Source organism: Podarcis vaucheri (genome assembly GCF_965113315.1).
Source record: "Podarcis vaucheri genome assembly, chromosome: 11".
Lineage (NCBI taxonomy): Eukaryota > Metazoa > Chordata > Lepidosauria > Squamata > Lacertidae > Podarcis > Podarcis vaucheri.
In genome coordinates this window covers 16,354,915-16,373,404 of record NC_138749.1, presented here as the reverse complement: position 1 = coordinate 16,373,404, position 18,490 = coordinate 16,354,915, and the positions used below count along the sequence as shown (strand labels likewise).

The 18,490-nt window shown below is 44.0% G+C and overlaps 1 protein-coding gene across 2 annotated transcripts in view; it reads left to right on the top strand.

Annotated features, from left to right (window-relative positions):
• The window catches only part of CCBE1 (collagen and calcium binding EGF domains 1), a gene marked incomplete at its 5' end in the record, with an annotated part of 147,949 nt that overhangs the window by 105,956 nt on the left and 23,503 nt on the right, over positions 1-18,490 (top strand). For both annotated transcript variants that reach the window (XM_082242122.1, XM_082242123.1), the window contains one exon: positions 14,865-14,917. In XM_082242122.1, the coding sequence (XP_082098248.1) occupies positions 14,865-14,917 (53 nt within the window). The remainder of the gene's footprint in view (positions 1-14,864; positions 14,918-18,490) is intronic.

The following is an 18,490-nucleotide window of genomic DNA, read 5'->3' as shown; positions in this document are numbered from 1 at the left end:
AAATGTAACCTTGGCTCAGTCATTGCAGTGTAGTAACACTCCATAATTCTCCATTAATATTATCTTCCTAAAATATCACTTTTAAGATGTTATCAGTATTGGGAGCTGTTCATAGGGGGGGGGAAATACGTTCATAATGACTTTTCTAGCTGCAGCATATGTTCCTATCATCCCCATGAGTAATAAACATTTGCTTGGCTGGAGAAGAAACGTTTGCTCACTCAAAACACTCTTGTTTGTTCTCTCTCCCCCCCCCCTTCCTTTCTCCCTTCTCCTCTCAACCAGCTTATTAAACCGGTGCACTTAATTTCAGAATTGTTCAGCTTTAATAATGCCCTTCCTTAAAACAATGGAGCAGGCATTTAAAGGGAGAGCAGCATCTGGATCTCTCCACTTATATATTAGTAGCCACACATGAAATGTTTTCTTTACTTCCTTTATGGAGCTCTTAAATAGTTCACATTAAAAAGTCAGTCCAAATTACTCCTGTTGATGTTAGCAAATGTTTCTGGTTTCTTTGCTTGCTTTTTTTTTTTAAAAAAAGAAAACTATTCTAACCCAGACCTCATTGGTTTGGTATGTTCTAGTTAGGTATTCAAAATCATGTAGTCTCATAGCTGTAGTCTGCACCAGGACATCAGCAGAGATCGTGCCATCACAACCCTTGCTGTGCTCCAGACTCTGCATGTCCCGGACCCAGGGTAGCTATTATTATTATTATTATTATTATTATTATTATTATTATTATTAATTTCTACCCCGCCCATCTGGCTGGGTTTCCCCAGCCACTCTGGGTGGCTTCCAACAAAAGATTTAAAATACATTAAAACAGCAGTCATTTAAAACTTCCCTAAACAGGGCTGCCTTCAGATGTCTTCTAAATGTCATATAGTTGTTTATGACATCTGATGGGAGGGCGTTCCACAGGGCGGGTGCCACTGCTGAGAAGGCCCTCTGCCTGGTTCCCTGTCACTTCGCTTCTTGCAGTGAGGGAACCGCCAGAAGGCCCTCGGCGCTGGATCTCAGTGTCCGGGCAGAACGATGAGGGTGGAGACACTCCTTCAGGTTTACAGGGCCAAGGCTGTTTAGGGCTTTAAAGGTCCACACCAATTGTGCTCGGAAACATACTGGGAGCCAATGTAGCTCTTTTGGGACCAGTGTTATGAAAGGTCCATGAGCTCAGACTCTGCTGCTGCCATGTATTTAATTTCCCCTCCTTCACAGCCATCAGGGAAACGCAGAGATATAAATTGCAGCCTAGGGGCATTCAGGGACCTGTTTTAGAAGGCAATTCTGTTGGGCATTGCCCTGATATTAAGCATATGCCAACTTTTGCAGTGCTACATAATAATAAGAATATATTATAATAATAATTCATTATTTACACCCCACCCATCTGGCTGAGTTTCCCCAGCCACTCTGGGTGGCTTCCAACAAAAGATTTAAAATACATTAAAACATCAGTCATTAAAAACTTTCCTAAACAGGGCTGCCTTCAGATGTCTTCTAAATGTCATATAGTTGTTTATTTCTTTGACATCTGGTGGGAGGGCGTTCCACAGGGCGGGCGCCACTACTGAGAAGGCCCTCTGCCTGGTTCCCTGTAACTTCACTTCTCTCAGTGAGGGAACTGCCAGAAGGCCCTCGGCGCTGGACCTCAGTGTCCGGGCTGAACGATGGAGGTGGAGACGCTCCTTCAGGTATACTGGGCCGAGGCAGAATCTAGCAACAATAGATGGCAGAATCCTAGTCATTATATTAGCGCAGACATAAATTCTACTGTAATCATTTCAGAGGAAATGGGTGTGAGTAGCAACAAATAACAGAGACCTCAGTCTGCAAGTCTTGTTTGGAGGATTTGGAGTTGGGAGGTATCTTCTGACTCACCTGGTCCAACATCCTGCTTGATGCTGGAAATACATAGCTAGAGCATCATCAGTGGAAGGCTGCCCAGCTTGAAGACCTCCAGGGACACGGAGACCACCTCACCCTCAAGGCCATTGCTGTCCGTAATGTTCAACTGAAATCTGCAGTCCTGCAAGTTATGCCCATCTGATCCTGCACTCTGAGATAAGAGGGAACCTCTCCTGTCTTCTATGAGACTTTTGAAGGAGCACCGGGATCTGAACCTTGAAACTCAAAGAGGAGGAGGCGTTTGGATTTGATATCCTGCTTTATCACTACTCGAAGGAGTCTCAAAGCGGCTAACAATCTCCTTTCCCTTCCTCTCCCACAACAAGCACTCTGTGAGGTGAGTGGGCCTGAGAGACTTCAAAGAAGTGTGACTAGCCCAAGGTCACCCAGCAGCTGCATGTGGAGGAGTGTGGAGACGTGAACCCGGTTCACCAGATTACAAGTCCACCGCTCTTAACCACTACACCAGACTGGCGGGTATTGCAGGAAAACCAGCCACACTATCAAGGAAATACCAATTGGGAAAGTGATAGCTTCCAGGTAAGGCATGCTTACTGACCCAAACAACAAGGGAGGCTCTGCTGCTGCTGCTGCTTTTACTTCAGAGAGCCCCGCCCTATACTTAGCATAATCTGAAGCTGACAGCAGTGCTGCTTTCTTGTCCTTCCTGCCACCAGCTTACTAACTGATAGTCATTCCTATGTGAAACTATACACGGACACCATTAAATGAAAACAAACAGATGTGCTTTAATTATTTTGGCATGGTGGTGATGTGGCATAGTCAGTATCCAGAGAACTTTTAAGTGATCTGCATTCCCGGTAAGACTTTGATTTACTTTTTAGTACGGCTGCCTCCTGCAGCACGTAGCAAGCAGCTTTTAAAACTCAGAACCATTTCACACAAGAATTTGCTCTACAGTATCGCAATGAGCTGTTGTTCCAAGAAATAAAAAGCCAAACTGTGCGGTAATGTTAATTGTCCGAGTACAGACACTTAGCATACAATCCGCACACGAGAGAAGTATCAGTGTGGTCAGGTGAGCCCCCAAGATACAAAAAATAGAGGCAGAAAACACTTAAGTGGGTGAGGGGAACCTCCTGAAGTATCCCAGTGAGGAGAGAATGTGCTCAGTTGGCGTGGAATGCTGACTTTGACTGCTGGAAGACAGAAAACGTGGGGAGAAAGAGAAATGGAATACCTAAAAAGGCATGGTTGAATACCTAAAAACACAGAACAGGAGCACTCCCTACTGTAAAGTTTTGTTGCAAGTTCCACTTCTAACTCCTCCTGGAGATTGTGCAAAAAGCCTTCAGTGCCACTTAAAGGAGGTCTCTAGAAAGTGACCTGTGTAATTGGCACACTGACTACATATATTAGCCTTTGCCCTCCAGACATCATAGACTTGTAGAATTTTAGAGTTGGAAGGCACCCTGAGGGTCATCTAGTCCAACCTCCTGCAATGGATGAACCTCCACTAGAGCATTTTAGACTACAACTCCCATCTGTCCCAGTCAGCAAAAAAAAAAAGGTAAAGGGTGGTTAAGTCCAGTCAAAGGCAACCATGGGGTGCAGTGCTCAACTCCCTTTCAGGCCGAGGGAGCCAATGTTTGTCCACAGACAGCTTTCCGGTTCATGTGGCCAGCATGACTAAACTGCTTCTGGTGCAACAGAACACTGTGACGGAAACCAGAGTGCATGGAAACGCCGTTTACCTTCCGCCCGCAGTGGTACCTATTTATCTACTTGCACTGGTGTGCTTTCGAACTGCTAGGTTGGCTGGGGCTGGAACAGAGCAACGGGAGCTCACCCCGTCGCAGGGATTCAAACCGCCGAACTTCTGATTAGCAAGCCCAAGAGGCTCAGTGGTTCAGATCACAGCCATTGTGGAACCTAAGGCGAAATAGTGTGGTTGCCATGAGATCACTCATCTAGGAACTGAGCAAAGCCACTAGACTTCCTTAGCTTCAGCAAGTTGGTGGCCTCATGTGCCTTCAGACTGACATGCTTTACAGGGTTATTGTAAGGCTTACCAAAGGAATGTAAATGAGAGGCATGTTAAAAACACTATACTACTCTATTCCCCCTTCCTTTTCCTGTTTCTCACATTTTGCAGGGTGCGTGTGTGTGACATAAGTGAACAAGAAGAACAAAGCAAGTGCATTTCTAGAAACAATCTGAATAATTAAAACAATTTTTGAAAAGCGATGCATTTTTTAGTCTGTCCTTTTTTGATACTTGATAAATACTTAATTCGTTCTGGAGGTCCGTTCTTAACCTGAAACTGTTCTTAACCTGAAGCACCACTTTAGCTAATGGGGCCTCCTGCTGCCGCCGTGCCGCCGGAGCACAATTTCTGTTCTCACCCTGAAGCAAAGTTCTTAACCTGAAGCACTATTTCTGGGTTAGCGGAGTCTGTAACCTGAAGCGTATGTAACCTGAAGCGTATGTAACCCAAGATACCACTGTACTCTGAATTCATTGTCATAACTAGTATATCTAAAGTTAAGTTGTCAGATCTGTCTTAATAACGTCTCCCTCCAGTGATGTTAATGTTCAAAAGTCTATAATAAATCTGACATCTGTCACTGAAGGAGACATTAAGCAAAGTATGACCCCCCTTTTTCTTTTTACATTTTTCAGTCTGTGGTCTGAAGCGTAACCTCAGCAGACTGTAAGTAAGCAAACAGTGTCCATGGGAGTCTGTTGGCCTGTCTCGAGAGAGAGAAGGTAGATTCTAAATGGTATCTTGCGGTTTAAAAAGAGCATGGCATTGCAGGGAAAAGCCAAGTTCCTTCATTCATAACCACACTAGATCAGGGTCATTTGAACGTTTGTTTCAGATAAGCATGAATCTTGGTTACACCATTGCCACCTGGAGTTGAAGCAGTTGGAAAAGAGAATTCCCTGAAATTCTTGCAAAGAAAAATTAGAACCCAGAGATGCTTGCACATGCAGAAAAATAATAATTTCACATTTGTTTTTGATTTGCTTTGTACCTATTTCATGTATTCCATCAAAGTTTTGCTTTTATTGTGGGATGTCACATTTTCCAAGCACTCAAAAGCACAGTATTTTGTGAAAGTTTTCAGTACCTACTATCTTGGACAGCTTTAAAGGAGGAATAGGCAAGATCATGGAGGGTGTGGGGCTTTCAGTGGCTGCTAGTCACAGGGGCTGTGTTCTACCTCCACTTATCAGAGGTGGTACGCCTCTTAAAATCAGCTGCTGTCATAGGCGCCGACTCCATGGGGCCTGAGGGGGCTCGAGCCCCCTCAAAAAATTTGGGGGGGGCTCAGCCCCCCCAATAGTCTCGGGCGCCCTTCCAGCAGAGCGCCACCGCCGTCCCCCGCCTCCTCCCCACCTGCTCCCTCGCCAGCCAGCCAGCCGCGCGCCCTAGTCGGAGAGCCCCGGCCGTCCCCCGCGAGATTAGGGAATCCCCGGGGGCGGGGGCTCCTGCCTCGCTGCTTCGCAGCACCACCGCCACTGCCAAGGCACTGCCAGGGGGAATTTCCTTCCTCCTGGCGGTTTCAGCCCCCGCGAGAACAGGGGAATCCCGACCGGCCACGCCTCCCAGCCAGCCAATCGGCTGGCTGGGGGGGCGTGGCTTGCCCTATTTAGGGCCGGAGCGGAGGGGGCTCGCCCTCTCTTCTCCGGCTAGCCCCACGTTTCCCGCATATCAGCTATTCCGGAGCTGATTAATAGGCGCAGCACGCTCTCCCCTATTCGCTCACGAGGAGGCGGCGCCACTTTATTTGCATATTCATGAGCTTATTTATTATTCATGAGCTTTCCCGGGCCCCCCCCCCAATATTTTTTATAAGTCCGCGTCCCTGGCTGCTGTTGTGCACAGGTCCTGCTTCTGGGTTTCCCATAGGTATCTGATTGTGATGTTAAGTCATTGGCAACCCAAATTTTAGCAGCATTTGTCAAGGCTCAGATGATTTAGACTAGTGGCAGCAAATGCTGTACATGCTATTCAAAAAATCTCTTAGGGATCTGCATGGATTATACACAAAGCCCTACGTGCTTTGGGTGCATGGTTGTTCCTGCATGTTACTGGCAAACTTGCAGTTGATTCAGCCTCTAAAAAGCTGCTAAAATGCTTCAACCTCTAAGCCTAAATATATGTAGCTGAAATAATAACATACTGTTATCCTTTTGATCTCTTCCTTCATTTCCCCTGACTCTGTTGTCCCCCAATGGGGCAGGGACCTTTCGTTGCTGTCCTTGTACATGGGTGATGCTATGTTTCAATATTGCAAACACTAAATAATTTCCCAATAATTTATAATAATGCTGTTTGACTTTGTCAAAAAGTTTAGAATCTATTTGGGATACTGCCAGGCTTCAACTCTGCCTGGTACATTTATACATTCCTCAGGCTCACTCTTCTCTTCTGTGTTCCTGTGTACAATAGGTGTTCACGTGTGTCTACATGTTGTGCGATTCGATTTTTATTAGTGTTTGAAAGGCAGTTTATTAGCCGTTGCTTGTGCAGCACGTTTGTGATCTTGCTGATGAAAGATTCTGCATTAAAATGGAGTAGAGTAGATTTAATAAATCTAAAAACCCACCAGTGACTTGTTGCTGTTTAACTCGGTTGACCTAGCAACAGAGCCGCAGTCAACTAACGAGCTCCAAATTCCTCCTTTGGCACTTTGTTCATTAGTGGAATGGAATTATGGCTTTCTATCTAGCATGCATTTTTTCAGTGAAACTGGAGTCGCAAATGAAGAGTCATGGAAGTTTAAGAATTCCATGAGAGTCTGGACAGATGTGCAGTAATTAGTACTGGATTTTGGCTCACCTTTGTTTAGACAAATAGCTGACAATGTGCCATCAGCCAGGCAGTCGATTTATGAGCTTGGAAAGAAAACTGGCATGGAGACTAATTGAGAATTGGATGGTGGTGGAAAGAACATTTGCATTGTCCCCCTGCATTGTGAACCTCCAAGCATTTCGGTTTCAGCTCTGGCTATATAACAGAAGACCACTGTGGGGAATGATAGTGGAAATATAACACACTGGGTTCTTTCTAATGCTGTCCTTCCATCCATGGAAGGTTTATTCATCCATCAGAGGCTTTTGTGAATGGAAGGAGGACAGAAGAGATTTTCAGAAATTTCCCCTTTCTCCTGCAGTCTCTGTTGCTGTCCTGGCACATGCTTCAACCTTCTGGAGTAAATTTCAGGGGTGCAGTGGAAATGGGTGAAAAAGCAAAAGTCACCTACCTCTTCCTTCCATTCAAGGAAGCCTCCACTGGATCAAAGTGCCTTCCATGAATGGAGGAACACTTGGATGCAGCCCATTGACTGTAGATTGACAGCAGACATTTATTTCAGAACTTTAATACATATCTCCCAAGAAACAGCCAGTAAAAAATGGCTCAGCATTCAATTAGGCCATACCAAATAGCAGCAATGTGTTTTTTTTAAAAAAATAAGTGTATGAATTATTGCTGAACTCCCACCAGCTACTGGTTACTTGACATGCTTGCAAACACAGATGGTCGCTATTTGTTCATACAGGATTTTGGCAAGGAGGCAAATGTCTCAGTGGGATTTTTGTGTGTGGAGTTCAGATAAATAAGCATTTTGGTGACCTGCAGTTCACTGAATAATTATGAGATTATTCTGAATTCAATGTGCTGTACCTAAAATTATACAAGATCAAAAGTATTACATCCAGATCTCAAAATCCCTATGACCAAATATATTTATACTGTTTGTCAGTTATAGATATATACTCTTTAAGGTACCCAAGGGATGGACCCATAAATGACTAAATAAGAAGCAGAGTTAAACATAATTTGGGGGGGCAAAAGTTATGCTTTCAAGAGTGGCCTAAAATTCCCATCTTTGCGTTTTTGTGCTATTCACAACCTCATCTGCTTTTTCTTAAGGTTCTTCCTTGTTCCTTGATCCACTCAATCAGGGTTCACATTGCAAATGTGATGGTGTCATAATGCCTTCGGTCAATAAGATTTGTGCTATCGACACCCAACCCAAAAAATTCCACTGAAAAAGGAATACTGGCTATATTTGCAAATGTCTTCTCTCCACTTCCAATGTTTTGACTTAACCATATAAGAAGAGTGTTTTGGATGCAATCTGGTATCCAAACAAAATGGCCAAGGCATGTTTTCACTTGTTGGTTCACAGCCCAGTGGCCACTAGGGACTGTTCTGGACTTCCTTACAAGTGTACCTGTGCAATATATGTGTTACCAGACATGCACCTATCACTTTCACATTTTGCATTTCCGGGGTGCATATTTAAAATAATGTTACACGTCACCCACAATCTCTGCTGAGCAGTGAATTTGTGATTTTGCTCAGATTCTAACCTTTTACTGAATCTAGAGGTTTGGGGCCTTGCCTGTCCCCCAATTTATAACATCATCTTAGGTATACACCTAAAAACTGTAGTTTTATGAAGAGGTTTTGAGGGACTTAAAACGCACAGTTGCTCAGAGCCACAAAACAGGCATTGTGTTTGATGTTTTGTCAGATCAATGACAGCCTGTTTGCTAACTGTTATGAAAATATAGTTGTGTAATTTGCTCAGAAAATGCCTGTCAGCCTTGTTCTTCTTGCCTGACAATGGGTTTTGTCAGGAAAATAACTCTGCTAATCATCGACTTCGGTGTCAACCATTTTGATAAATTGCTTCTGGGAAACATAACTGGCGTGCAGAGTGCCATGGGTCAGTTCAGGCCTTGCATTTTAGAATTTCACATATGTCAGATTAATTTCAAGGCAGCCACACTGTTTTCTGTGTACTGGAAACATTACCTATCCAAGCTTCTTACACATTCAAGGCACGATGTAGTGCCTGCTGAGTTTAGAAATGGCAAGTCCTCAAAGGTTCAAAATATGGGCACTTGGAAGGAACAGAAAGCCAATATTACTTCACTAGCTCTTTGGTTTTGCAATCTCTCTTCCCTGGAAGTTTCTTTTATAATGATTTTATAATGAATTGATTTTAGAATGCTGTATTATTTTACGGTTGTTAGCTGCTCTGAGCCCGGCTTCGGCTGGGGAGGGTGGGTTTTAAATAAATTATTATTATTATTATTATTATTATTATTATTATTATTATTATCCATGGTGTAAATCATGTCTGTGGTGCAGCTAAGGTAAAGGACCCCTGGACAGTTAAGTCCATCCCGTCAAAGGCGACTATGGAACCAGCGTTTGTCCACAGGCTGCTTTCCGGGTCATGTGGCTAGCATGACTAAACCGCTTGTGGCGCAATGGAACACCGTGATGGAAACCAGAGCACACTGAAATGCCATTGAATTTCCCACCGCAGTGGTACCTATTTATATCAACTTGCACTGGCGTGCTTTCGAACTGCTAGGTTGGCAGGAGCTGGGTCAGAGCAACAGGAGCTCACCCCGTCATGGGGATTCGAACCGCTGACCTTCTGATCGGCAAGCCCAAGACGCTCAGTGGTTTAGACCACAGTGCCACCCGCAGCTAAACTCAGTTTTGTCTGCTGGGGCTCCACATACTCTGCTGAGACATTACACTGGTCGAAGCATGGTGAACTACCAGCTGACTTCCACAAGCCCCAAACAACATCCTGGGAGATATATATATATATATATATATTTCTGATTGCCTGAACCTTTTTGATGTTCACATATAGCAGTAGCCTAGTTTATCTTGGATCGTGGATGGCTTGTGAGATACTAATCTAATGAAAAATGTCTTAGAGATATCCTGCTACATATTACTGTAGGCGGGATGGAGGAAGCAAACAGTCTTCTTGGTGCACCCTTGAAAGGTCTTCCTCCTTCCTTTGTTTTTCTTAAAGATAAAACTTCACAGCAGCATTTTACAAGAAGGTTTAATGAAGACCAGTGTTTGCAAAACAAGGCAAAACTTCCTCCAATCCCCCACAGCACCAGACATCCTAAATTCATTAAGAAGAATTTGTGCTCAGCTTAATCTTTGAAACCGTGTAGGCCAGAATTTTGCTTTTTACATAGTTTTGATAGTCTGTTGCTAATTTGAAAGGGTCGGTTCTTACAGCCAAGGCTTGTAGCCCTTTGGACACTTTGCAGGTTCACCTGCGTCACTGACTTTTAGAGGAAGCCTGAAACTCTGAATTGTTGGTTTACGATGTCAGTGGGAAATTGCCTTAAAGCCTCATGTGCTATTTATGTTGGCTTCGGCTTGCTGTTAATGTGGAAGAGACAGCAGGGCATTCTGGGAAAGCAAAAGCATCTTTACGGAAGGTACTGTACCTGTAAGGCTCATCATTCAAACCAAGCAAAAAAAAGTGTGTGTGTGTGTGTGTGTGTGTGTGTGTGTGTGTGTGTGTGTCCCCTTCTGGAATGGATGGCATTTATGGAAAGTTAATCTGCTAATATTCCCTTTGCTAATCAACCCAAAATGGTTATATGAACACACCCTTAATGCTCAGTAGGGAAACTTACGTTTCTAAAAAGCCATGATGTTATGTATGAGGAACCCAAGTCATCTACTCAGACTTCGAATAGAAGCTGATGGGGCAATTCAGGCTGGAGTCGCAGAACCTCTGAGTTAACTCCAAATGGACAACTTGCTTCAACCAAGCTGAAATCAGGTCTTTTCATCTTCATTTGAGAGCTTAAAGGGCCAGTCTTCTGTCTCGAAGCCTAGTGCTCTATTTCCTCTCATTTCGCTCTTTCCTGGCTCATTGCCTGGACCAGTCATCCAGCAATGGGGAGCATGGGGTCTCCAGATGAAGAAGCAGTTGCCTCTTTAGGTGCTTAGTGGTGGTTGCCTCTGGGGATTCCTGTGCAGGGCTGGATATATATTAAAAATATTAAAAAATTGTCCAGTAGCACCTTAGAGACCAACTAATTTTGTTCTTGGTATAAGCTTTTGTGTGCATGTATCTGAAGAAGTGTGCATGCACACGAAAGCTTATACCTAGGAAGGGGTCCCAGAAGTGACTTTAAATCCACCCATTGCTAAGATCACAGAAAGGAAAGTCGTGTCTTGCAAAGACCTGGTTTTTGCTGACCAATGTTGAGAGATCTATATCCTTTCGAACATCTAAATTTCTTGTGAAGGCTTTACAAATTCGTGTAACAAAACTTGAGGGGGGAACAGGAAATGATTTGTCCACTAGGGGTTGGGGAGTAGAAATGTTAACCATTATTGGTAGCAGTATTCCTGTTTTTATTATTATTTTATGTGTCTAATGGCTGCTTGCTAAATAAACCACAATAAGTCAAACTGACTGACTGACTGACTTTAGTCTGTGTTGCTTTAAAAAAAAATGGTCTAGTAGACCAAATTTCAGTCGCACGACTCAGATTGATTACTTTTTTGTTCTGTATATTTCAACAATCCCAAAGTCAGTAGCACAGATGCTGTAAAAGTGTGATGATCTATCATGGAACAGCTCCACTGAAGAAGATAGCAGTGGTTACCAAGACCTTGTTGCTGGTTCTGAAGGGGTCCCCATAGCAGTTCCAGCTTCAGGGCCCCCAAAATGTACGTCCACCACTGTCTAGGTCAGAGTCAAAGCTGCTACTCAGGTTGGGAGTCATGCGCCCTGCTAGATCAGACCAATGGTTCTTCAAGCCCAGCATTGAGGGTGGCCAGCCAGGCCCTCTGGGAAGTCCACAAGCAGGACATGAAGGCAATAGCCATCTCATAATATTCCTCCTCAGCCCTGGAGTATTTGGGTGTTTATTAAGAGGCCTATCTGTCTTAGGTCTGTCTTCTATGAATTTTTCTAATCCCATTTTAATTTTTTATAAGCTAGTGGCCATCACATCACGTAGCAAAAAAACCCCCATAAATTAGCTATGTTGTAGTCTGAAGAATGATTCTCTTTTGGCTTGTCCTGAATTGTCTGCCAATAAGTTTTGCTAGATGGCTCCAAGTTCTCGTATTATGAGTTTGGCGCGGGGGGAACACTCTATCCACTTTCTCAACACCATGCATAATTTTATAGCTCTCTGTCTTAAGACTTGCGGTTTAAGGGGCAGAAGGTAAACTCGCAGTCCTTAGTTTGACATCTGATTTCTCTAACCACATCTGCAAGATGTTCTGGAAACCACACTTTGAAAGGGGGGGGAAGCTAGGTCATTTGCTTAAAGTGTAATTTAAGAAGAAGCTGGACTGAAAAGGTTACTTTTGGTTTACATATACAAGATGAAGGTTTCCACTGCGTTTAGAGTCTCCTCTTGCATAGGAAAGCAAGATTTATACCCACTAAGGCATCCATTAAAGGGCCACCATGAGAGAACTGCTAGTGAGCTATGAAATATCAAACATTAACAGTGAAATACTATGCATGTTCACACAAAAGTGGTCTTGATGGGGCTTAATCCAAAGTAGGTGTGGCTAGCATTGCATCCTAAGGTTTACCAATTTATCTGGGATTATGCTCCATTGAACTCAATGGGCCTTACTTCTGAGCAGACCTGCATAGGATTGTTCTGCCTATTATTTAAAGCTCCTGTAAACTCAAGTAACCACCCACAGAGAAAGCTCTAACTTTGCCTTCTTCAAATCTCTGTGCTTCACACAGTCCCATTTTCAATTATTTTTTTTCCCTTTGATTGATTTGTACATCCTATTATTTTTCCCTCATTCTCATAAATGAACACACACACACAAACATATATTTAAAAAAATCATAAGCATCTGTTGGGATAGTCAGTTCTGCCCCCATTTGTTGCTCATGGAGCCAAAATGTCAACAATTGCAAATATGTGGGAGGTATCAGCAGACTTGGGGCAACTTAAGATTTTTCAGAAATACAAAATAACAAACAAACAAAAAACTGGGTAGGGGTTGGCCACAGAAACACCCTAATGAGAAGTGAGTGTGTTCCATGCCCATGGAATATTGACTAACTGTCAAGGGGTGAGAAACAGAAAACTGGGAAGGAGGGGAAATAGGAGTCAACAGAAAAGGAAGAGGGACAGAGAGAGATGTGGGTATAAAACAGGTAGACAGAACCATCTCATTGTACGGATTGGTCATTTCATCGTTCATGCCATGATGTTTCTTTTAAAATTTCCTCAAGAGCTAGAAGTGAGAGCTTCCCATGGAAATCAGTGGGGAAATTCAAGATTTTAATACTGCTGGGATTAGGCACCAGGGTGTCTGCTTCCCCCCCCCCCAAAAAAAAAGAAACAGCCATTAGAGGACTGAACATGCTCATTGGCCGCAGAACGATGAGTATCTGTTGGAAATGGAATGGGGAACTGGCTGGCTAATCATATGCCCTACTGCTGACCTTTAGCCCTTCCCCTACGAAAGCAGCATAGGATAATTCTGAATCTTGCTCATACCTAAAGGAACCTCTTTCCAGATAAGCAGGACCACATGTTATGCTACCCCTCTGCGGACTGAAATATGTTATCAATGTCAACTCTTGTTTTCTGCTCTCTTTAAATCATGAACGTCGTTACGACAACATTAACTTTTGCAAGTCTCAGTAGCTGAACTTTTGTTTTCCCACCAGTCTGCTTTCAGACACCCTTTATCAAGTTAGGCGTTCCTGTGGAGCACAGGTTTAGGTTTGTTTCTAAAGATGCACGTACACAAGGCTGGCTTCAGCAGCCATCATGCTTCGGCAAATACCATGGCCTTAGGACTCACAACTGACAGCTGCCTTGGGCTCCCTATTCATTTCTGACATGCCACTCCAAGCAGTGCTGGGCCGTAGGGTGTACCTCTGGAGGCCGCCATTTTAGTTTCCCACTTCCACAAAGGAGTGAACAAGCTGGGGCATTGTGGGAAATTAAAATAGTGGCAGAACCCAGCCATCTAGTACTGCTGCTGCCCACCGCATGGTAAACCTGCCAGGACCCATTGACAGGCAAGAGGGTTTCATGAACAGAAGACACCTGGCCCACAGCCCCCTCACACCTGGAGCCAGCACTGACTGTACAAATAGTAGCTGGAGAAGGATCTTAGTTGCAAAACGTTTTTTTGCAATCCATCTGTCTCAAGAGACAATGGAGTGTGCCTCTGGGGGTGAAGTCCAGCTGCCACATTACCAGCAGCAAAGTGACCTCCCCAGCATAAACAGTGAGCAGGCTGGTCTATAATTTCTCCCTATGGCACATTGTTGTTGATGATGTTGTTGTTTCCCCCTATGGCACACTGTTGTTGTTGTTGTTGTTGTTGTTGATTTGAATGGGGGTGCCCCCTCCCTTCCAGGGAGCATTCATTTGCTCCTACGGTCAATCTAGTACAGTCTATTTTATGGCTTCAGAATTCTACCATCTCATTTTCCCACTTTACTGTGGTAGTTTCAGACCTGCATTTGCATTCATGTCTCCCATTTGTATTTTGTTCTGAGGGTTATGCTTTTTTTTTGTTGGAGGGGTGAATTAACAGGATTTGTCCCTGGAATAGGCCCTGATGTTGGGAAAAATTGAGGGCACAAGGAGAAGGGGATGACAGAGGACGAGATGGTTGGACAGTGTTCTCGAAGCTACTAACATGAGTCTGGCCAAACTGCGGGAGGCAGTGGAAGACAGGAGTGCCTGGCGTGCTCTGGTCCATGGGGTCACAAAGAGTCGGACACGACTAAACGTCTAAACAATAACAACAAATATATGATTTAATCATCCAAACCCCTAAACAGTTTACATAATATTGTTGTAAGCTGCCTCAGGCCTTGAAGCAGAGGAATGGGAATAAATGTTTTAATGCAATGCAATGCAGTACTGTACTATACAGTACAAGACAACACAACACAAAACATAACATTACAATAATGAAGTAGCTTTAGCTGAAGCTGTTGCTTGCATTACTGGACTTTCTGAAAGTAATACAGGTAATGTCATAAGCTATGCCTACTTGCTTGGGGGAAAGGCCATTGAATTCAGTACAACTTATGTTCAAATAAACATGGATAGGACTGGGATCTTAATTTACTAATTCCAACTAATAGATAGTTTGTCTGTTTTTGTCTTTTTAGGAAAAAGTGCTGTAAGGGTTATAAGTTTGTTCTTGGACAATGCATTCCTGAAGGTACGTTCTTAAATTATTATTACTTTCCAACACTTATCACTACATTGTTTCTGTCTTCCTGTACTATAATAAATATGGGTTCAAATATTTGTTTCTCTACATGCTTACCTGGGAGTAAGTCTCACCGAACTCAGTGCGACTACCAAGTATACATCGAGTCCAACCCCCTGCCAAGCAGGAAACACCATCAGAGCACTCCTGACATATGGTTGTCAAGCCTCTGCTTAAAGACCTCCAAAGTAGGAGACTCCACCACACGCCTTGGCAGCAAATTCCACTGTCAAACAGCTCTTACTGTCAGGAAGTTCTTCCTAATGTTTAGGTGGAATCTTCTTTCTTGTAGTTTGGATCCATTACTCCGTGTCCGCTTCTCTGGAGCAGCAGAAAACAACCTTTCCCCCTCCTCTATGTGGCATCCTTTTATATATTTGAACATGGCTATCATATCACCCCTTAACCTCCTCTTCTCCAGGCTAAACATGCCCAGCTCCCTTAGCCGTTCCTCATAAGGCATCGTTTCCAGGCCTTTGACCATTTTGGTTGCCCTCCTCTGGACACGTTCCAGTTTGTCAGTGTCCTTCTTGAACTGTGGTGCCCAGAACTGGACACAGTACTCCAGGTGAGGTCTGACCAGAGCAGAATACAGTGGCACTATTACTTCCCTTGATCTAGATGCTATACTCCTATTGATGCAGCCCAGAATTGCATTGGCTTTTTTAGCTGCCGTGTCACACTGTTGGCTCATGTCAAGTTTGTGGTCAACCAAGACTCCTAGATCCTTTTCACATGTACTGCTCTCAAGCCAGGTGTCCCCCATCTTGTATTTGTGCCTCTCATTTTTTTTGCCCAAGTGCAATACTTTACATTTCTCCCTGTTAAAATTCATCTTGTTTGTTTTTGCCCAGTTCTCTAATCTGTCAAGGTCGTTTTGAAGTGTGATCCTGTCCTCTGGGGTGTTAGCCACCCCTCCCAGTTTGGTTAGTGAGTATAGACCAGGGATAACCAATGAGGTGTCCTCCAGGCTTTGATGGGACTACAGCTCCCATCATCCCTCACCACTGACCATGTTGACTGGGGCTGATGGGAGCTGGGGTTCACCAAATCCAAAGGCAACCACATTGACTACCTCTGCTATGGAAAATCATCCAGTGGCTGCTGTCATGTCTCCAGTCACCATTATAACTCCATAATTTTAGACATTCACTAGACGTATCTGAGCTTGACGATGTCTCCTTTTGCTTCATAACAGTCTCCACATTATAGGCCTTCAAAGTCATGTGAATAAACCAACCCAAATTTACCATTTCAGTTTCTTACTTCAACCATCTCTTCTGGGGATGGATGGTAGGTAGCCAGGCGTGGAGGCGGTAGGGCTGATAGGACGTCACTTTTGGGTGCTGCTGCTGCCTGAGACAGTGCTCTCCCACCCCCAATGGCTGTGTCTGGATACCTGCTTCCTACTCATGCCTTAGATCAGCCTCTGCTATCCAGAGAGCCAGTGTGGTGTAGTGGTTAAGAGCGGTGGACTCGTAATCTGGTGAACCGAGTTCACGTCTCCGCTCCTCCACATGCAGCTGCTGGGTGACCTTGGGCCAGTCACACTTCTCTGAAGTCTCTCAATTCCACTCACCTCACAGAGTGTTTGTTGTGGGGGAGGAAGGGAAAGGAGAATGTTAGCCGCTTTGAGACTCCTTAAGGTAGTGATAAAGCGGTATATCAAATCCAAACTCCTCCTCCTCCTCCTCCTCCTCCTCCTCCTCCTCCTCCTCTTCTTCTTCTTCTTCTTCTTCTTCTTCTTCCTCTTCTTCTTCTTCTTCCGTTGTTCAGTAGCTTGCAGCTGCACTGCCTTGACAAAAAAGAACCTGGCTTTTTAAAACACCCTCCCTGTTTTCTATTATTTATTGTATTATTACCCTGCCCATCCTCTCCAAGGATCTCACCTCCCTGTTTTATTCTCATAACATCCCTTGGAGGCAAATTAGTGACTGGCCCAAGATGGCTAAGCATGGATTTGTATCTGGGTTTTACCCTAATATTTTTGTGCATCACAACAATTGGCTCTAGCGGACATAATGTGCCACCCAAATGCCGTCTTCTCTTCTCTGGCTCTGCGCTTCACCTCTCCCCTGGGCCCACCCCTTGGAGTATGTCAATCAAGTATGTGGTTTTAAAAGGAACGGGAGTGTTAATTTTGCACCACCTTTTAAAATACTGCATAGATGAGCTCAGCTGGCGGTTTATCATTTATTAAAGTTTTACACTTACTGTGTGATATTTGGAACAGTAGTGTTTTATGGGCTGTGTGCTCTCTGCTTTGGCAATCAAGGGCTGATCTTGTACCATTATGAACATTAGGCTGCCAAGACAGATGCACATGCTCAACTCAACGCACTCTTTTGCCTCTTGCAGTCAACAAAAGGGATTCACCTTGGCTTTATCAGGTTGATTTATTATTGGCAGATGTGCTGCTTTAGCAGCTCAGAGTCCCGGAAATCTTGGCAGCCAGACACAGAGCTGATAATGCCCTGGGGCAAAACCAAACTATAAATAAAAATCTTAGCAGGTGAGCAAACTCGACCTATCTTGGCTCAATGCTGAGAAAACACTTGGCATCGTTTGTTCTGCAAAATCGAGCTCCAAATGGGATAGGAGCATTTTGACAACTGAGATGCATTTTGAGTCCATCGTGGCTGCACATCGTGTCCAGCCTCAATTCATGGTGCTGGTGTTAACCTTTAGAAACCTTAAAAGCTTGGGACCTGTGTATCTCAATGACCACCTTCTTCTGTATGTGCCTCCTTGCATACTCTGATTGTCTCCAGACTCCTTCTTAGGCTCCTGTAACACCACAAGGCACACTTGGTGGTGTCCAGGGACAGGGTCTTTTCTATAGTGGCACCTGCTGCATGTAACGCTTTAGCAAACATACAGCATCAGGCCCCATCACTGTACTGCTTTTGACGGCTAGTGGAGACATGGCTGTTCATTGCTTAAAGGGGCCTTAGGCTTAATATTCCCTTTGGTTCTAACATTCTGAAGTTTTAATTCTGATAGCTGTTTTGCCATTGTTACTGTGGCCTTGGGTTTTATGCTAATATTTTGATTTACGATCTAAACTGTGAATTGTTCTGAATTTTATACCTGTTGCCTTTTTTTATTTTAAAAAAAATCACCTTGAGTTTCTTCTGAAAAATAGGTGGGATAGAAGTTGTTGTTCTCATTTAGCAATGAGAAGCTTGAGCTGTGATAGAGCTCCGTTGCATCATACACAGTCAGCACAACTGCAGTAAGCTTGGAACTGTAAGCCTCAAAGTCTATTCTGGATGCGTGAAGCAAAATAAACATTTGGTGCTGTAGTTCACAGAGTGATGGTTTACATGTTCTCTCCCTCTTAAATGGAGATTAGTTCCATGCGAGAGAGAAATGTCACACTTGGAATGCCAGTCATGGGTGGATGCAGCTGCCAATGCCTGCAAGCTGGTATATTACTTTTCCAGTCTAGCCCAATGAAAGGAGGGTGCAAAGACCCTCTTCCCTTGGAGAAACGCCCCCATTGGCTGAATACGTATAGTG